At 38.1% G+C, this 22,627-nt stretch overlaps 1 protein-coding gene across 2 annotated transcripts in view; it reads right to left on the bottom strand.

Moving 5' to 3' along the window:
• The window catches only part of zbtb46 (zinc finger and BTB domain containing 46), a 137,986-nt gene that overhangs the window by 21,502 nt on the left and 93,857 nt on the right, over positions 1-22,627 (bottom strand). The window contains exons 3-5 of one of the 2 annotated variants that reach the window (XM_056449139.1): positions 20,741-21,010; positions 2,188-2,417; positions 53-95 (exon numbers count right to left, since the gene is read on the bottom strand). In XM_056449139.1, coding sequence (XP_056305114.1) covers positions 53-95; positions 2,188-2,417; positions 20,741-21,010 — 543 coding nt within the window. The remainder of the gene's footprint in view (positions 1-52; positions 96-2,187; positions 2,418-20,740; positions 21,011-22,627) is intronic. The other variant, XM_056449141.1, reaches the window with a different exon arrangement.

Below are 22,627 nucleotides of genomic sequence, written 5' to 3'. Positions count from 1 at the left end.
AATAACAGGCAGTCATGTGGCGGGCCATCGGCATCACAGACGCCACGCATACCTGCATTGTTATTTGGACTATTGTCTTCCTCTTGCATTTCCTCCTGTAAGAATACACACACACATGCAAATCAACACTTGTGTACTTCGGATCACAGGTCTGTATAGAAGTACTCCTCAGGCATGCAAGTTCAAGAGGTAAAACACAGACAATGGGAAAAAAAGACATCTTGAAGAGAGAAAGAAAAGCAAAACAGTTGAAGCAACAAAACATGAGCTGCAAAAGATAGAATACAAAGAATGTTTAGCATTTTAGGAAATATTTGTGTAGAATTTTAATGCTATATGCATAAAGCAATATTTGGTACACAGCCAGTAATGTGATTCAACTTGTGGTTTCTAACAACAGATCCAACAGGTTACGCTCTTGGGACACAAGAGGATATTGAGCATCGGTCTATGTGAATAGGTGTGTGTTTGTTTGGCAGGTGGAGGGTTACAGAGCGGACAGTTTTTTTTAAACTCGTGCTCTAGGTGGCATGCAGCTTGTACGTGTAGAGGTGTGGCCCATCCCCCTTGTTTTCATTCCGCCCTCCCTTGCGTAAGAGTGACACATTATGGTTTAGGCAAACAGATGGCTTGTCCACAGAGATGGTACAACTTCTTGGGGGGGAGGTCCTGCGAAACCAAATGCCACCTCAGCACACACGGGGAGAATGCAATTTCCTGCTCTCACCCAAGAAAACAAAACCCACCCTCCCCTCTGCATTGTCCGTCACTATTGATTTCTATAGCCACCTGGATCCCCTTCTTATCAGAAGATGGCAGAAAGGATCATTATATTCATCAAAATGACAGTTGTACTGGCAGTAATGAAGACAATAGTCATCCTCAACTCATTTTGTTTGCAGGTTTTGGGATAGACTTAGCAGAGTTCAGTGTATTTAGTTTAAATATGGTTAGTAAACATAACCACTATAGATTTTAGGACGAACGTGACCCCAAAAAGTACAAATAGTTCATCAGTATGGCTTTTACTGATTGATAGGGAACCCCCAATATTGAATGTCTGATCACATTTTTGGTTAAAAGGAATGTATTATTAAGCCCCAAGTATTATAACTCTACACTAATCTCCAGTACTTAATTTGTCAATTGCGAGGTCATGGAACAGATCAGGGTAATGGATCCGGCATTGACGAAAGTAAAGAGCAGGAGGGGGGCAGATGGTGTCGTGGACGAAAATGACCCACCCCCAGTGGGTCAGGCTTATTTAGGACGAAAGTGAAGAGCATGGGAGAAGGTGTCGCGGACGAAAATTTTGAGGGTTGGGTGGTCACGGAAGAAAGTTAAGAGGGGGTAGAGGGGGTGATCGGTAAAATTAGGTGACAGATCCGATTTCAGAGGTTGCAGATCCAGCTTGTTCTGGCACAAATTAAGCCCTGCTAATCTCAACGGAGAACATAATTTCATATGAATACATACAGTCCCATCTGTAAATTTTTTTTTGTCAAGTGTGAAACCCCACATCTAAAATTAACTGTTACTGTGGCATAAGCTGGAAAAAACAAGTCATATAACTTTATACAAATGACTAATTACCCAGCAAAATGTTAAATATTTACCAATTCTCATAAGAATTTATTCATTCATTCACTTTCCTTCGGCTTATTCCCTTATTTATTAGGGGTTGCCACTGTGGAATAAACCGTCAACTATTCTGGCATATGTTTTACACAGTGGATGCCCTTTCAGCCGCAACCCAGTACTAGAGAACACCCCCACACTCTCACATTCACACACACAATCATGCGCTATGGCCAATTTTGTTTACCAAATTCACCTATACCGAAGCACCCAGAGGAAACCCACGCGAACATGGGGAGGACATGCAAACTTGAACCGGCGACCTTCTTGCTGTGAGGCGATAGTGCTAACCACTGAGCCACCTTGCTGCGACTATGAGAATGTGTTGAAAATCTTTTGACTATGGGAGCACAGATTTATTACTTGCTCACAGAAAGATTGAAAGAAAAACACAAAAACATGAATTAAAAATGCAGAGAACATGCAGGAGCAGAGCAGACGGTGCAAAAAAGCAGTGAATCTACAGAAACAAGACATTCTTAAAGAAGATATATCAAGAGACACAAAATCTGAAAGATAAGTGGCCTATTGGGTGTTTGTTGGACTTACCTCAGTGGGTGAGGCCTTCAGGGCCTGTTCCGCATAGAGCTTGTCTGGGGGGCCGCCAGACTGTGGCATACAGTGGGCCCCTGGGGGCTGTAGCACGGATGGTGGAGGCGGCAGTAGAAGAGGAAGAGGAGGAAGAGTAGATGGAGGAGAAGATGAAGACGCCCCGTGTTTGCTACCAAACAGGGCCCCTGGATGGTGGGAGCTGCTGCTGCCATTGGAGCAACGAGGCCCTGAGGAGCACAGGAAATGAGTCTCACCCACCTACTCTCAGACCAGCGGCCATCTTCCATACAGCAGCAGAGAGAGAGGAGGAGGAAGAGGAGGAGTAGAGGAAAAAGGGGCAAGGGGCACACATAGCCTTCATTTAGAACCAGAGAGGGAGAAGAGGGAAGAGATGAAGAGACCGGAGTGGGGTTAGGGCTTGGCCTCTCTCGCTCTGTTTTTTGGTCCTCTCAATCCACCCACGAGCGCTCGCTAGGGATGGTGTGTGTGTGTGTGTGTAAGTGAGAGATAAAGACATCGGAAAGAAGAGGCTTTTAAACGATGGGTGGAAGTTCTCTTCATTTTAAAACCATGTCAGGCTACTTGCCAGATTCTGTGCAAAAGTTCAAACATAATATACATGTAACCATGCGATTCAGCGGACACCGGGAGTAGGAGAGGCAAAAGTTCAGAGAAAGGTAAAATATTTATACCAATTAAGGACTAAGGTGACATTTTAGCTGACATCTTAGTAGAAGGATGGATGGATAGAAATGTTATTTGTCTTTAACTCTTTCTCCACCAGTGACTGGGAATCTTTCCTCATTTATTTCACAACATTTCCTGATCATTTACAGGCTTTTTTATGCAATCCTCGTAAAACTTTCAGAAACAAAAATTGTATTTGACACCAATTTGTTAGGTAGAAGTCTGCTCATAGATTGTTACAGTCTCAGCAAATTGCGCATAGTGGCCATAAAGGAGGCACTCGCAAGCACTATTCTGAAAGCTAAAATGATGAATGGGAGATCCTATGGCAGGGGTTGGCAAAAATGATCCTAGAGAGACACTGTCCTGCAGAGCTTTGATTCAGCCTTGATAAAAAACGTCACCTGCCTGTAGCATTCTAGTAACACCTGTGCTTTGATTAGGCTGTTCAGGTGTGTTTGATTAGGGTTGGAGTGCAACTCTGCGTAACTGTGGCTCTCAAGGACTAAACTTGGCAACCCCCCATCCTGTGGATCTCACAGATTTGTGCACACATTGTCATGTCCACATGTACTCTGTTTTTTCCCACCTTTGATTAAAAAAAATCTGTCTACATAAAAATTGTCAGGGAACTTGAAATAAAGCTGTGTTGGCCAATCAGAAAGGAGAAAACAACGTTCATGCTGACGACCTCATGACCACACAGTTACCGGAGTTTCTGAAAATCTCCATCTTCGCTGGAGTTTTCATAAAATTTTAGTGACATGATACTGCATTTTTATGTGGATGAACAGCCAAACCACGTAGTAAAAATGGAGGTTTTGAAAATACCCATGTTCATGTGGACAGGGCTTTATTGTGCTAAACCACAAGTGCATATGATGTGTGATTAGGCTATACCAACAGTTATCAATTCTGGTCCTCGCAACCACCACATCATTTTGCTCGTCTCTCTTATTTAACAAACCTGATTAAATAACAGAAGTGCCTTTAAAAAGGCACACATCTAACGTTTTAATGTAAGCATTCAAATGTTTTCTTTAAGTTTTATTCTCATTTACGACAAAATTAGTTGTGTTTGAAAAAAAAAAGCCCACCAAGATCGACATCTTTAAATGTTATTATTAATATTAATTATGTTTATATGTCTGTTCAAACATGCACCCAAAACCCAGACTTTCACTCCGCTTCAAATCGTGTGTACAGAATCAGTTTGGGAAACAGCATCTATTTATCACTATGGAGCACGTCTGACAGTCATGCACAGCTGTTTGAAAATGAAGGGAATCCTGCCGTTTTTGTATTCATTTCAAAGTGTTTTCATGCCTAAATAAAACGAAAGCACAGAACAGACTCACATTTAAGAGCAAGGGGCATCTCCTGGTGGTTTGGCAGTATGGGTTGCGTATAGGGAAGATCGGCTCTTTAATGTTTAAGTTATTACCTTTACAGGATGATAGCGGGATAGAATTGTAAAATTCGGGAGAATCCCGGGAAAAACGGGATAGAGGTATACTCCTGACCCCTGTATACGGCTAACCGGCTGAACATATATTTGCACTACATTGTTTTCAGCTTGTTTGAACTTTGTTTGAAACTTATTACAGAAGTGTAAAGTAGGGTTGCTGTGATTCATCAGTATAATCAATGATGATAAATAGTCAGCATCAATATTTTTAATCGACTGATCATTTTATGATTTTAATTTGATCTTTTTAAGTCTCGTTTTTATGCTTTGTGTAAAATAACCACAGTAATTACAAACACTAAATTACAAACCATTATTTAATAAAATGTATGCAGTTTAGTAACTAACTCGATTTGTGCGCATGTTGTACATTTATGTTGAATAAATAATGCAAGAAATGTCACATGGATTTATAAATCACAGTTCACAAATGCCGGTAACATCAATTCGGTTTCACTTTCACTCCCCAAAAACATGTCTTGCTACTTCTTAAGATAAAATAGATCTTCCAAATTTTTCTGACCATTAGTTGCACAGGAATACTGTAATAAATCCAAAGACATTATCAAAGAGTAGTGTATGTGTGTATGTCCTGATCCTCCAAGTTGGAGGCTGAGTGTTGGGCTAATGACCCACCTCGTAAAAATTAGATTTTACAAAAAACCATCATTGTGGGATAAATATTAAATTCGATATAAATGGCTCTGGAAGTAAGTATTATCAATGAGAAGACTGATCGGAGAAGGCTGATTTTCCCTAGCAAAAACACAAATCAAGTGTGTACATCTTTGCTGGGACAGGTAATTAAAGTTTGTTTTGTTTCTTTCCACATTCAAAAATGTTGCAGCCTATTTCTTCTATTTGCACTTTGCACAAACGATACCAATGTGAGGTAATTTTCACGATTGCACATAATGGAAAATAAATTTAGATTTATCATTCTGCATGCTTTAAATTATAAATCAGAGATGAGGTAGTTTAGAATGTCAGTATTCATTTAATACACTAATGAAAGAGGATGAGAGAGAGAGAGAGAGAACATTTGTGAAATACATGCTGCATAAAGAAAACTTTCAGTACTGCACACATTAATTACCACATCATTGTAGCTTTTTGTATGCTATTTTATTAATAAATTTCATGTTTTAGGTTGACATGTATTCGTGATCGCAATCTGTAAGCACAGCAAGTGATGTGTTTAAAACTTAATTTATATGCAAGATTAAACCACACTGAAAAAATTATTCAAAGTTGATTCCTTGGATTTACTCAATTTGTTTTTACGTTAAGTGGTTTTAAACAACTTATTTGGGCTGAATTTAAACAAACAAATTAAGTTGAACATTGCTCAATTTAATTTGTTTGTTTAAATTCAACACAAATAAATTGTTCGCAACAGTTTTGCATTCTACACTTTTTTCAGTGCAGTTGAGCTTTTATTATATATAGCTTTTATTGTTCCATTAAAAAAAGAAGACACATCGAATATTGGATAGATAGAACTGACGTCTGGGATCACAGTCATGAAAAATATTTCTACAAATTCATCTTAATGGTCAACTTTTACTCATTATGTAAATGAAGAACAGTACATTAGGGTTTTATGTGAATTTTGGTCTTTGCATAAAGTGCTTTTTTCTATTGCTTTATTCGAAAATGCATCTGAAAACAGATCATTCATTTTTCCTTTGGCTTAGTCCATGATCAAAGGTCGCCACGGTAGAATGAACCACCAATTACTCTGGCATAGGTTTTATGCAGCGGATGCCCTTTAATTCCCTATTAAATGTCCAATTCACAGGACATTTACAGTCGAATGGAACAAATCTCTGAAATGGTAAGATAAACATTCAAAATGTGTGAATCAGGAGGTTGTGAGGACCATGATAATGTACTGCTGGGCTATACAAAGATTACATACATGTAAGGTACATTGTGATCAACTTTCAACAGTATATCCAAAACTGCATTTTGATCATTTTAAACTCTGAGAAGAAAAAAAAAAATATATAGATGATTTGCAGGAGTTTGCGGGAAATGTGCCTGGAGGGGATGTGTGTGACGTATGTGAAGAGCAGTGGGTGGGGGTTGATGTGAATCTGCGCGTTGTATTTGAAGAGCGGGGGGTAGACCTATGATTTACGGGAGATTATCATTTGTTTGCAGGCATCCGGGAGTTTCTATCCATATGCGGGAGACTCCCGGAACTCCAAGGAGACTTGGGATGTCTGTGCTAACATTTGAGTGCTGTTGAGCATGTTCTTAAACAGCGCTGATTTGCCGTTGTGTTCACATGCTCAACAGAAATGACTGTGATTGGCCATAAAGGTCATCAGTTCACCAAACTCACCGATGTTTCCTGAGCGTAACCACAGATACAGAGACACCGGAGTGTTTTAAAGCCGCAACTCATTAGCAGATTGCTCATATGTCAGCTTATAGACAAACCAGCTGATCGACGTGACTTTGAAACCCTCCAGTGTCCCTGTATCTGTGGTTACACTCAGTAAACAGTGGTGAGTTCGGTGAACTGATGACCTTTACGGCCAATCACAGTCACTTCTGTGGTGTTTAATGTAGCAATCACACCAGACGGAGATGAAAGCGTCAAGTCAATGCAAAGACCCAAATAAACATCCTGTGGCACGATACGCGCAAATGGGGTGGTGTGAATGATGAGATTAACGCGAATGAAGCGCCGTGAGTTGAGCTTTTGAATCGCTCGAGTTGAAAAATCAGAACTTCAGCGGACATTCGCGCTGCATTAACTAATCAGGAGCTTGCTCTTGTAGGGATGTGATTATGACGTATCGCCCGTTGTTGGTGTCCCGGGGAAAAATCCTCCTGCCGACACCGGACAGCAGCTCATTTAGCAACAAAGCTACAGTCACAGGCAGACAGAAGCCCTTCCCATGACACGAATCCGCGTCTATTGCTCAGTAAATTTGAAACACGAATGAAGTGAGTAAACTCAAAATCTATTTTATATAAAGTCTATTTACACGCGAATTGCATGATTTAACCACATGTACTACGCCTGGTGTGAACACAGCATAAGCACATGCTCAACAGCGCTGAAATGTTAGAGGGAAACGGCTGTTTTTAAAATTTCAGTATCGATTGGTACTGAATTCCATTATCCAGTATATTTGATATACATAAATATATATATGTTTAATATATATATATATATATATATATATATATATATTATATATATATATATATATATATATATATATATATATATATATATATATATATGTATATATATATACAGGGCAATTAAAGATTTAGCTTTTTATCGTATTTAACAAAACTTATCATACATTTGTACAGCTAAATGCATGCCATGGAAATTTCAGTGAAAAAGTTTCACCCCAAGATAAAAAAGCCTTCCAAATTCTTTACTTCATACAGCATCTTAAAATACTAGCGCAAGACATGACATGACACATGCACATTTTTCAGACCTGTTCTAGACCTAGATTAAATGTGAGAGGTCAAATACACCGTATCCTGGGCTACTTTCAAGCCGCTGTGTTCTGAATGTCTTTTTTTGGAGAAGAAGAATGTTTGTGGACTCCTGTTGTTGGGAATATGCCGGGGTTGCTGGTTAAGCGCTAAGTGGACAGATGCACATGCTACAGTAATGCATAACCACGAACAGATTCCTGGAATTCTCTCCTACACCGTCCACTCCCAACTAACACACATCGCCCTCTCATTTCTCCTTCCTCACTTCCGCAATCTGTAATCGTAGTCGTGCCACAGACTCCTCTATACCAATTAACGGCAAATGAATCTAAATGTATTGTTCACGTCAAACCGTCATTGTTTCATATTTGCAAAATTCCCCAACTGAAATGCACTTTGCTTGATGGTAATTATGAAAAGTTTCCAGGAATTTCTTCAGGGGGTGAAGTGAAAACAATGCGGTGCAGGTTTGATAGGATCTGAGGCACATTTGACCTAATTACCACCAACTCTGGTACAATTACTATAGAATTTTAAGCACTGATCAAAGGTCAGTGTTTCAGCACAAGATTTTAAAACTTTGGCTTATTGATTATCAAAATTTCACATCTCTTTTATAATTTAAATAAACTACACTGTAAAATATCTGTAAAAATATCTGTAAATTAGCAGTTTTTTCGTATTCTGTGATCCATGTTTTATTTTTTATAATTTTTCCTTTTTTATTCATGCTTTTAAATTGCATTATGGGGCCCATTATATCTTCCATCATCTTTTAACCTCATAAAGTTTAAAAACGTGACTTTTATTAACATTTTAATAGTTTAAATTGTTATATTGTCTGGGCTAGTGTTGTATATTAATGTTACAAAAAACTTGTATTAAACTGCCAGTGAATTGTCTGTTATTTTACAGATTTATTTCTCTATATTTATTATTTCTTATACATTATATTATTTCAAACTACTAAAATGTCCATAAACATAACTTTGTTTAACTGTAGAGTTAATTCTTCAACATCAAAGGTCGACAGACCAGAGATCAAGGCCCCATAATGCAATACACAACCACACATATACAAATAAACAGTTGTGAATCACAAAAAAAATAAATAAAAAAATTTAAAAAATTGTTCATTATAAACAAATATTTGCCCTAAACAAAAAACTTGCCCTACAATTGGCTTCTCAATCTAATGGGAAATTGCTCTAAATGTAGAAACGTAGATGCGAGAATAGAGAAAACTACTTGTGCTACACCAGATTCAAAAGAAACTAATACAGAGTTGCTGGTCAACTGAGGTTAACCACCAGCTAGCATGTCATATGGTATTTGTTCAGAAGAGCAAACTTGATATTAAATTGTATACTCTATTAAATAAGTACTTCACAACTGTTAAAAGGTGCTCTACACAGTATCAATGTAATCTGGACATAATTCGCTTACTCTATAGTCATTATCATGTGACCTACCAATGCCATTTGCATCACTACACTGACATTCAGAAATCCTCCCTTATGGCCTCATGGGATAATAAAGTGTCCGCTTTATGAACTTCATGATCTCATTGGAAGTAGTAGGTCATCCGGGGACTTTTTGCCTACTGTTTAATGAGTAATGCGAAAGTTTTCAGTAATAAATTAAGTTAGTTCTTTTAGGTGTAACAAGTAATTTATCATTGATAGCGAACAATACTTGCACTTACCACAAAACATAAAAGTATTATTATCATATTAACATGAAAAGGAAATTATTTGTACTGTACTGTGTGTAGTGTTCCATTCTTGTTCTCTTAAATAAATTACTAAAACTTGTTACACCTAAAAGAACTAAGTTAATTTATTACTGAAAACTGTCATAAATTAAGTTTGTCTAACTTAATTCATTTAATTGTAACAAGTCAAAATTCGCTTTTTACAGTGCACAACATTTCAATGAGAAAATGGCAGTCAGTGTTACCAGATACACTTGAATGTTTCCAGCCCAAACTGTCCAAATCCCTCCCAAATGCACAAAAAAGTGCCTAAAACTACAATTGTGTAGGTATACACACTTGGTTTGTGTTAAATATTTAACATAAAATGCATGTTCAAAACAACCAAACTGATGCCAAATTTTGTCAACCTGTAAGAAGACGTTCATCATCAGAAACATATAAGAAAAATGTTTTCACGTATACTTTTTATCGTTTTTCATATACTATATATATATTAAATAAATTTTCAGTTTATTTTAAATATTAAGTTTATTTGAATAGCACTTTTCACAATATTTATTGTTTCGAAGCAGATTTACAAAACATGTACATTATTGCATTACAATCAACATCAGAAAAGTTTAGGAGTTTATAGGGAGTGTTTAGGGCGGACATTATATATAAACAGTTAACCTGCAGTTATATAGTATATAGTGTCTTTCCAGAAAAAAGGTCATGTGTATGTGTAAATGTTCAATGAAGTGTAACTTGCAAAAATATGCAATAAATATGTGATTTTGAATGTTACAGCATGGATAAAATATACATAAAACTGTCTTCTACAACCCACCAAGTGTTATGACTTATGAGTTGTGCACAAAAAAAAAGGAAGCAGACAAATAGCTGGAACTGCAGGACAGTTTACCTTCATTAGTAAAGCATTTACACCCAACCAGGAAGGCACATGCTCAGTCCAATTTAATGAAATTTCAGTCCAAAAATAACCCAATATCCAGCTCAGTTCTGCTGACAGATTGCCAACAGATGCACAATTATGAGCCCCTTCATTTCAATTCCAACTTTATTTCGAAAGCAAAGCAACTGAATTCCAACCAAAATCCAAACAGTAGAGCAGCACATCCCATTTACAGCAAATTAAATAGAATTTGCTCAGTAGGCTTTACTTTATTGTATTGTATTGTGTTGTATTTATTGATTGCCACACAAGGAGGATTTTAAATTATGTTTACAACTTGCTTATGTTTCTTTGCTCCTATTTTGTAAAATCTGTGTCATTTAAAACAAACTAACATAAAAAAACGTGTACAGTACATGGAGACAAAAATGAAAAGGGGTTTCAGTTATCAAAATAATAAAAGTGCACTTTAAATTTGATGTACGTCAAGTAAGAGATACAGTACATCGGGAGGTTGTTATCGCAAAAAATATCGCCTGACATGCTTATCGGCAGGCTGACACAAAGCGGAGGGCTGTTGTTTAAGAAAAAAGGGATTTTTGTGTGAAAACAATCATCCTGGATGTACTTTATCCCACTTATAACATGACTACCTGCCACAAAATATAAAACATTGCACTCAAAACATTGTTCTGAGCCGTAATAGTTTATATTAATTCTTTAACTAAACCGAGAGCTAAGCTGATGAAGCATACAAAAACCTTTGCATTAGTCAAAAGATTGCACCAAGCAGTCAAAAACCTAAAGCTGACAGAAACTAAACTGGTGACACTTATCCATACATTATTTATTCACAAAATGGCGCCAAACTGTCAAAAACAGCGGTGTGATAGACAAGCAGAATGTGGATGTAAGTATATGGATGTGAAAGTATTTAGTGAAGGTCAAGGTGATTCAAAGTTCCTGGAAAGTGCCTGTGTTATTTAGTGGCTGTTTTCGCGGAATAACATACTTTGAAATGCCACGTCTAACCAATGAGAAGCGAGTATTCCAGAAAGCTCTGTAATACTTTTTAATAAAAAAAGTCTCCATGAAATGAAAATGTACCATGTTTATTTTGCTACTGCGCATTGTAAAGCTACGTTCACACCAGACAAGGTAGAGTGCTTTACATGTTAAGTCAATGCAAAGACGTAAATAGACATCCTGCGGCAAGATACGCGTGAATGAGAGGGCATTAATGGCACGAATTATGCGGTTTGCACGAATGAATCGGCGCGAGATGCACGAATCACTCCAGTTGGAAAATCTGAACTTCAGCAGACGTTCGTGAGCCTTAACCAACCAGGAGCTTTCTCTTGTAGGGGCTTGATAATGACGTAGCACCTTTTGTTGGTGTCCTGGGGGAAGATCCTCCTGCCGACACCGGACAGCAGATCATCAAACTAGGCTGGGCTCAGTCGGAAGCCTATTTACATGCGAATCGCTTGATTTATTTGCGCGTTCCGCATCTGGTGTGCATCTGGTAAACAATATGTTTGTTTTGGTAATCTTGGAATGGTAGTCTGTTTATGATGTCAGTCTGAAATACGCTTGGCCATGTCTCTCCAACTATTAGTTGTCTGCATGTGAAATATGAGAGGAGGCATGCAAAAATAAAGCCTCGCCCCCTACTCAATATTACGTTTCAGTATGAAGGACATCATCATACTGGAATAAATCTCTTAGGCAACTTTCAGTTCACATTGACTATAAATTTAAGTCTTTCACACTGTTCTTTCATACTGTCAAAAGTATGCAGGAACACAGTAAAACAGTATGCTAGTCGAGTAGTATGTCCAAATTCATAGAATTCGAAAAACAGTATGCGATAAGTCGAATAGTAAATTCAAATGCAGTTTCGGACGCAGATCAGGTTTTGTCCATTTGTCAGAAAGAAGTTTTTCATAATTAAAATTCATACAATTTTGTATGATCACTTTTCTTTTGTATATTTTATTATGTACTGTTCAGAAAAAGTATTTTGTTTAATTTCTTAATAAATGTATCGATTACTCTGAATGATGACAGAACATTATTTTACCAATATTTTGAAACGAAATCTTCACACAAACTTATTGACAACATTAGAAACCAAAACCTTACACATTTAATTTAATACATTACATGTTACACTCTCACCAGCCACTTTATTAGGTACACCTGTCCAACTGCTCGTTAACACAAATTTCTAATCAGCCAATGGCATCAACTCAATGCATTTAGGCATGTAGACATGGTCAAGATGACCTGCTGCAGTTCAAACCAAGCATCAGAATGGGGAGGAAAGGTGATTTAAGTGGCTTTGAACATGGCATGGTTGTTGGTGCCAGACAGGCTGGTCTGAGTATTTCAGAAACTTTTGATCTACTGGGGATTTTCACAGACAACCATCTCTAGGGTTTACAGAGAATGGTCTAAAAAAAAGAGAAAATATCCAGTGAGCCGCAGTTCTGTGGGCGAAAATGCTTTGTTGATGCCAGAGGTTAGAGAAGAATGACCAGACTGGTTCCAGCTGATAGAAAGGCAATAGTAACTCAAATACCCACTCATTACACCCGAGGTCTGCAGAAGAGCATCTCTGAATGCACAACACGTCCAACCTTGAGGCGGATGGGCTACAGCAGCAGAAGACCATACCGGGTGCCACTCCTGTCAGCTAAGAAGAGAAAACTGAGGCTACAATTGGAACAGGCTAACTAAAATTGGACAAACGTTGCCCGGTCTGATAAGTCTTGATACTTTAAATAGAGATTATTTTTAGTAATTATTTTCAGTATTTTTCATTTGTCAAGAATAAACTTTCAGATCATGTTTTTTTTTTAAACATTTATATAGTAAAATATTGCTTCATTCATTCATTTTCTTTTTGGCTTATTCCCTTTATTAACCACCAACTTATCCAGCACATGTTTTACGCAGCAGATGCCCTTCCAGCCGCAACCCATCACTGGGAAACATCCATACACACTCATTCACTACGGAAAATTTAGCTTACCCAATTCCCCCATACCACATGTGTTTGGACTGTGGGGGAAAGCGGAGCACCTGGAGGAAACCCACAAGAACACGGGGAGAACATGCAAACTCCACACAGAAATGCAAACTAACCAAGCCGAGGCTCAAACCAGCAACCTTCTTGCTGTGAGGCCAGAAGATACTGCCTTCTCGCCTTAAAATACTGCTAATTTGTAATTTTTTTGTGCTAATAATGTAATTAAGAAAATATAAACCTTTATAATTTCCTATAATGCAACTTTCAAGCATACTGTACCAAACAATACTGTAAGTTGTTCTGAATCTAACATCCTTATAGCCTTGCAATATATTGAACAATGTATTATTGTTGAACACTGTACTTTTTACAGCATTTTAAGTGTAATTTTCACACTGTGTTTGTTTTGTATTGTACATAGAGCATAGCGATTGCTCCTTCTTTGGAACAACTCACTCATTCCTAGTAAGTGCAAATTTGTATATCCACACACACACACACACACACACACACACACACACACACACACACGCACACGCACGCACACACACACACACACACACACACATACACATACACACACACACACGCGCACTGTCTCTTTCCCCTGAGACTCCGGCAGTGCCGTTGAAGAGGACAGGTTGTCAGCCTGCTGTCAGTGTGTATAGATCAGTAGAGAAGACAGACACACACCTAAAGCAAATCACACCACCAAACCTGACCCAGGATCAGCCAATAACACACTATCTGGGTTAATCACAGCAGCCTGCAGGACGCAAGGGGACCTGCCGTGACCCGCTCGGCTCGATCAAATCAATTCCTTTCCCAGAGACTTCAACAAATCTACTTTGAAGTTTGGGAGAAAGGGGCGACTGGTGATCCGTCGGAGCGGCACTGTGCGCTTCAGTGAGCGCTGTTTGTGGAAGAAACCCCAAACAATCAACGCTTACTCATTAACTAGAGTGAGTGTGGCGATGTCAAAACACCTCTCTTCATGTAGGACGTTCAAGAACTTCTGCACTTATTATTATTATTTCTCTTTCTTCAAGATTTGCTTTGGTCCATTTTGCCATAGTAGAAAACGAAATATGATAGAGAGGAATTGATTATATAGAGAGCATTAATTACCCTGCCTCATGTAGTTTCAAACACACATCATCATAATTTTTAAGCTTCAAAAAGGAGGTTAAAACACTTTAAAGTAGTAAGGAAGCTGTACATAATTGCTACAAGTGACCAAATGTGGGCTTGACCTTAAGAATTGGAGGAGTCTTCAGTCTAAACAGATGTCAAAATGTTTAATGAACAATATAATAAATATAGATAAGGTGGCGCAGCGGGGAAGAAGGTCGCTGGTTCGAGCTTCAGCTGGGTCAGTTTGCATGTTCTCCCTGTGATTTCCTCCGGGTGCTCCGGTTTCCTCCACAATTCCAAAGACATTTGGTACAGGTGAATTGGGTAAGCTAAATTGGCCATAGTGTATGAGTGTGATTGAGAATGTATAAGTGTTTCCAAGTGATGAGTTGCAGCTGTAAGGGCATCCGCTGCGTAAAACATTTGCTGGATAAGTTGGCGGTTCATTCCGCTGTGGCGACTCCTGAATAATAAAGGGACAAAGCCGAAAAGAAAATGAATGAAAGAATAAATAAATATAGATAAAGGGCGGCACGATGGCTCAGTGGTAGCACTGTTGCCTCACAGCAAAAATGTCGCTGGTTCGAGTCCTGGCTGGGCAGCTTGGCATTTCTGTGTGAAGTTTTTATGTTCTCCTTGTGTTGGCGTGCGTTTCCTCTGGGTGCTCTGGTTTCTCTAACAGTCCCAAGACATGCGCTATAGGTGAATTGATTAAACTAAATTGGCCGTAGTGTGTGTGAATGAGTGTTTATGGGTGTTTCCCAGTAATGGGTTGTGGCTGGAAGAGCATCCGCTGTGTAAAATATATGCTGGAAACTGCTGGCGAGCCCTGATAAATAAGGGACTATTTCTTTAGGAAATATAAAATATCTGCACATACACTGTAAAAATTACATAAAAAGTCATGACAATGTATGTTTTTACTAACTATATTTAGAAAGTTAATCTGGTTTCAAATTTGTTTTTTAAAGTTTTAAACTTGATGTTTAAAATGGTGTAAGTAAAATAACTTGTAAAGTTAAATTGGTTCAACTTAAAAATTTAATTGAGCAACATATTTTTAACAATGTACATTGGAACATTTACATGGACACTTTTTGTTTCAGTCAGAATTGGTGTATCTTTATTATCCAATTATTGTGCCCCACTACTCTGCATATTTCATATGGTTCTCTTATGTTTTAAAATGCTTTTCTTGTCACTTCAGACATTTTTTCTTCTTCATCCAGACGTTATTTCGACCGCAATTTCATTACGAAGTGAACTCCACTGGAGTGATTCGTGTTTGAATCTTTCGTATTTGTTTCGTTTAAATGACATGTTAGTGCACGTTATGTGATTTTAATTTGTATTTATTTACAGAGGTATATTGTGTTATGCTTAACACTTCTCCATTTAGTGGCACTGGTTCTGTGGAAATCTGTCAATGAACGATCCTTAGTGACGTAAAGATTTCCCATGCTCAGGGAGTAAAGAGCAATGAACACTGTATTCATAGTCTTATTTTATTTATTATTTATTATTTGTATTTTATCTTATTTTATTTCATTCTCTAGATTTTTTATAGTAGTACACAGTCCTGTGTCATGTTGTCAATTTATGTTGTTTGATGTAGCACCTTGGTCCTGGAGGAACATTGTTTCGTTTCACCGTATACTGCACTGTATATTGTTGAAATGACAATAAAAGCCAACTTGACTTGTGTATGGACCCTGTCAATCAATCGATTTCATCTTTATTTCTATAGTGCTTTTGACAATGTAGATTGTGGCAAAGTAGCTTCACATAAAGTTCTAGTCAATTAAAACTGCTTCAGTTTCTATGATATCACACGCCAATTCGTAACTTTTTGATTTAAGATAATTCGTATGGATTTGTACGATCTCATTTGTACATTTTAGTACGATTTGCTCATTACCCAATGATGGTTGGATTTAGAAGAGGGGTTTTGTGCCATGTGTGTTTAAAAATTGTACGAAAACTTATTTTATGTAAATTTATCAATTGTAAATTTTTGGAAGACTGAACTCATATGAATTTGTATGAATTAGTCACTAAACTGATAAAATGTAAAATAGTTACGCTTCCTTGTAAAATCAGGCTGTCAATTCAGTTGTCACAATTTAGTCCAGTTTAATGTAAAACAAATATCACACAATCAAAACACAATTTAGCTTTTCTAACACGCTGGTTTTATGAATCAGGTGAGTCAAATAAGAGAAGCATGAAATATCCAGAGTGGTGTGGTGTCAAGACTAGCACTTAGAATGACTAGTTTACTTGAAGGCTTATTGAAGTGATTGGGTTGATGTGCATATTGATTTATCACAAGATTCAAATTGGATTTGATTACGCTCACGATATGAATATTGATTGAGCATTGTTTCAAAATGTGTGTACTACCAGTCATCCTGCTTCTTTTCTTTCTTTTAAAAAGTATACAAATCAATTACAGGTATTTACGCAAGGGTTTGACAATCCAATTGAGACGTCAATTTGATTAGTGACAGATTGTTAGGGTCATGTACACATAGCAAATGTGCACTATGTTCAATGCTTTGGAATTTTTTGTACAGAAGAAAAAAAAAAAGCTGTGTAAAGCTGTAAGCGATCACACTGCACTTTTCACCCTATTGACTTTCATTCATATGCATACGAATGCACCAGATTGGAGACATAAGTTTGTATGAAAGTTCTGCATGTCGCTGCATTCCAAACTCTGACCTGCGAAATCAAGTGATTCCGTGAGACCAATAGAAGATCAAAACATGACCTTTCTATACAGATATTTTAAATATGGAGCAATCGCTCAATTTATCAGTGTTAAATTATCTTGATTTTATCCTGCCCCTTTTCGCAGCACCACTCGACATAATTAAGCATTTTCAAACTCTAGTATGACCATGGCTGAAGTGTTTGGATGCTGAGTAAATGATGACATAATAATTATTTTTTCTGCATAAGTTGTTCCAAAGAATCTGTGTTCATCTTTGCATTTCCTCTCAAACTATATTCATTTTTTTTAATTACGACATCATTATTGCTTATACTGTGTTGTATGAAACTACATGCATTCTTTTTCTGCTATGATAGTCACTCTGACATTATTTAATTTTGACTCCTAAATTCTTGTCACAGATGCATTGTAACACCTCAAAGAGAAAAAGTAAAAAAAAAAACATGCTAGTCTTACAATCAAGATTTAATAAAGTGTTCGAGATGTAGCAAAGTCCCTTTAAGGCAAGTCATTTCACTCAGCAGCCATCTTTGAAACACCTCATGGGCAGTATGTTCGGGCATTCTGTCTGAATGAGGAAACATCAAATTCTCCAAAACTGTTTTCCAAGCTTACGATTATATATTTGGAATCACCAATAAAATGAAACAACAACCGTCTCATAAAATTCTTTTTTAAATGTTCGAATCAAACTAAATCTGCATTTTTTCAGGTTGCCAGAACTAATGCGCATGCGCACTCGAAAGGAACAAGCTTATGACACCAACCTCATTAACACATTATCATCCTCTGAATAATGATCGTCAGATCATGTTGCTCTTCTGAAGTAATTCACAACTTGGTCTTAATGTTGAATCTCCTCCAGAAATGACAACGGCTCTTTGTTTACAAGTTTGTGGGTGTTTGAGTAGTTTTGTGTTTTGTTTTTGTTTTTTAGTTTAGTTTTCTAACTAAGTCATGTGATGTGTGTTTGATAGGATAGACTGTACCATGTGTTAAAAAATAAAAATAAAAATGGCAATGTTTGCTATGGCAATGTTGTCGTCATCAACTTTATAACACCTCCAGACCGCAGACATACTCGAGCTTTCCGCTTCAAGCTGCTTCCGTGATCTACTTTGCCAGCATTTAACCAATAGCGTCTCTGCAACAGTGATGTCATGCTGCTTGCATTGCTGTTTCTGTATAAAGTCAAGATAGAGGTCTAACTCTGTGCCACCACATAACTATAGATGTGTTAAAAATAATGTATTTTATTATATATATATATATATATATATATATATATATATATATATATATATATATACATACATACTTATATACATACATTCGAGTCCTGATCGGCAGGTAACGTCCGAATCCGATTGAGTCTAAAACCGCGAGATCAGCCCCGATTTCCAATCATGTGATTGGATCTGGACATCCCTACTTTTCATCATTCAAAACTATACGAGTGAGATGTCTTGTATATTCTATAGTTTTTGGTTGTAGTCAACAATAGCACAGTATACACAAATCAAACAAAATCTATGATTTCCGACACCCGCTTTCATTCACAAATAACCACGACACTTTGTCAAACAGATTGAACTCAACATTAATTGACAAACATAGTTCACTTTTTACAATACGATCAATTTGCAATTGAAAATGTATTCCTAGAGTGCTGTTTTCTTGTATGCTATCTTATTTTTCTGAAATATGTGTCATTACAGCACCGAACCGGTGTTTCATGTTGACTTTAAGCCGGTAGTAAAAATCACGGGAGCCTTCTGCCACTGCTGGAGGAAGGCACGATTCGTACATTAGCGATTTGATCAGATTAATCCTCCCCTCCGTTGTCTTTTAGCTGGAGTTTGGGAGACAAAAGCTCCTGTGGCGTGAGTGACAGCCACTGTGTTTCATCCTCAAGAGTGGCCATTAAGACTTAATGTAGTTCAGCAAACACACACTCTTGAGCCTGCCCTAAGGGTTTTAAGAGCAGGAGTGGTTCAGAGTTGTCCTCCCTCTCCTATTCAGAAGACTGAACTTAAACAGACAAAAGAGACAATTACCAACCCAGGACAGAGGGAGAGAGAGAGGCAAAGAAAGGGAGAGAAGGAGACACAAACTCACAAAGGAATAAGCCAAAAATAACAGAACACACTCACAGACCCACACACATTCAATACTTTGACAAAGTGATTGAGTGTGGGTTTGGCGATCCCAGAGCTTTTATGAATTTCGCCGTCATTCATAAAAGCTCTGGTGTTTTCAGGGATATTCTACCACACAAACACAGTGACTCACACACACTTCACCAAAAGAACAGGTTGAGGGCATAAATATGTATGTGTGTATCTAAATATGACAAACTACAGTCTAGAACTGTACTTCTTTCTCAGGTAGGTACATTCAAATGTAAAATTCAACACTGCCTTGTGTCTGCAGCCATTCAGAACACTATTTTACATTTATCTACAGTTGTTATGAGCACACTGCAGTACAATTAAACTGTACAGGGCAGCAGGATTCATGTCTGTTTTTGAAAAGCATATTAACATATTCACACATGCTCACACATGTGAAAATATGTGTTATCAATGTTTTAAATACTGTACCTCTCAATTTCAACATGCACATATTAAGCATTACCTTCCTTAGAGTTGAATAGCACAAAATGTCATGTTAAAAAGCAGCTGCTGTTGTTTTAAAAACATGAGTTTCCTTATGATAAATGCTAAGAAGTCTGAATTTATTCCTGCAATTTTTGGTCTGAATGGGACATGAAGGTCAAATACTAATTGTAAGCTTTAATGCTCTGAAACGGCCATTCACTTCTTACAATCCTGTGGTATTACATGCTAAAAAACATCTAAAGCCTCTCTAAACCCCTGAAATTAACTGGAGAACTCTTAGAGCAGGATTTCTTAAATCACAGGGGTACAGAGGTTTACAAAAATCAGAGCTTTTAAGCATTCAATGATAGCATAAGAGTGTATACATCCTTGCACAAATGAATCCTGAAGCCTGAGAGTCCCTGTAATAGAATTCTCCAAGGTTAGTGGACACATAAAATGCCAAAGTGAGTCTTGAAGCACTCAACGACAGCACATACAGCACAGCCTTTAGCATTCTAGCAACCACATACAAGTCCCTATGGAAACATCACCATGTATCAAAGAGACCTACAAAAACTCCACCACACCACATATAGCCCAGTGTTTAAGTACCTAAAAGTCTCTACAGGACCCTACGGAATACCTATAGAGGAGAGTCTTCATGCACCTATTAAATAACAAATAGCATATCATTCTAGCAAGGGCGCATCTACGTCCCACTGGGATTCTATCAAAACCTCCCTACAGGACTCTAAGGAAACTCCATGAGCGAGAGCAGCAGACCACAGTGTGACTTACGGGAAAGCGAGTGTCCTCCCTTGGGCAGGTAGTCAAACAGAAGCGGGTTCTCCTCTCCGAGCATCTCTGCCCCCAGAGACAGCAAGCTGTTCTTGCTCATGAGGGCTGCACGCAGGTTGGCCACAGAGCCTGCTCTCTCCTGGGCCACGGCCTCGTCCCGCTCCCCGGACAGAAAGCCGCTGTCTCCTGCTGTGGCCTCCTCCTGCTTTACCAGGAGGTCCATGCGCTCGCTCCGGCTGTCTGAAATGTTGGGTTCCGTCACTTCTGCACCTGAGAGATAAGAGAGGAATGTTAATGAATTCTCAAAGACACAAATGAACATACACAGACATACATATTTACAAGATCTGAGTTTGTCCGCTAACTCGTGAGAACAGATTCAGGCTCAGAGGAACTGTGTTGAATGTTTCAAGCATGCCAACAAATCAGTTTCCCCAAAAAATCCAACAAATATTCACACTCAGCATCGACAACTCCTGTACTCAGTGCCGCTACAATTTATTTTGCTAGCACACTTTGCCATTCTATAGGTTAACAGTTATTCCAGTGAAGGAAAAAGTTTGTTTTGGAAATTAAAGTGGTGGTCCTTCTTTGTTTATGTCAGTTTTACAGCTTCAGTCACATTATTCTTAACCATGCCCCTCTTACCGTTAATTTGCTATGAGCGAATGATGTGCAAAAAGAAAGCCCTGCCCTAATTCAATATTCAGTTTTAGTTGGAGGCACAATAAATGTCTCAGAAACTTCTAGTTCATTGGAAATTTAAGCTTAGTAATTTACCAGTTCTGTAAGCACTTGGGAACATGCTTCAACATTTTGCCTTGCTTACTTTCACATTGATTCACCCAGCGTTTTGTCGCTTGGGATTTGCATTGTTGAGAATTGCCCAACCTTCCTGATGACATGCTCTTGGTCACTCTTTAGCTTTCACCTAGGGCTGGGCGATTAAATCTGTATCGATATTTATTGATCGTACACCATTGTCAATATCGATTAAAAAAAAGATTTGGTATGAAGTTACGATGTGAAGGCTATAGTTTTATTCAAATGTGGCTGCTAAACGCGCGCCTTAGAAGCAATGCCAATAAGCTTAGGGTGTGAGAAAATGAGTGCTGTATATAGGGTTGGGTACCGAAACTTGTTGGGTACCTTTGTAACAGCATATGAATTTCAGTGCCACTGGTGCTGCGAAAAGAACGTAAAGCAGGATGCACACCAGAAGCTCAGTGTCCACGCTTTGGATTTGTTGGATTTTTTGGGAAAACTCTGATTTGTTGGCATGTTTGAAACATTCAACACAGTTCCTCAGAGCCTGAATCTGTTCTCACGAGTTAGCGGACAAACTCAGATCTTGTAATATGTGTGTCTGTGCACGCTCGGCGATGTGCAGCATTGGACCACACACCACACAAGTGCAATGCATTTTAGAATTTTAAACATAGGTTTCTATCAGGGTACACACACTGGCGCCGCAAGTCGGCGGCTATCCACGGTGCCCAGCCATGACTCAGGACACTGTTCATATTTCTGCCGTGCCACAGAGCGCCATCTTAATACTTTCATTTTAAACCCCATTCAAATGTACGTGTCTGCTTTGTGATACTTTCAACTGTCGTGTGAAAGTACGGCGCATGCGGTAAGTGACTCCCTTCATCAACACGTATGATCACGTTCATCTAATTTGCTTAAACTAAGCATTCTAAAGTATGGCTGTATTTTACAAGCAAGGATTCTGACACACCAACATGCAGCAGATGCTTTACAAAAGTTGCGTGTAAGGGGGGGAAACACGTCAAACTTATGAAATTTGAGGGCTCATGGAATCAACTTAAAGGTGAGGACAGGACTGTCTTTGACAGCTTGTGACATCATCTGGCACTTTCAGTG

Source organism: Danio aesculapii, chromosome 23 (assembly GCF_903798145.1).
Source record: "Danio aesculapii chromosome 23, fDanAes4.1, whole genome shotgun sequence".
NCBI lineage: Eukaryota > Metazoa > Chordata > Actinopteri > Cypriniformes > Danionidae > Danio > Danio aesculapii.
Note: the sequence above shows the minus strand (reverse complement) of the source record. Positions and strands in the feature narration are given on the sequence as shown.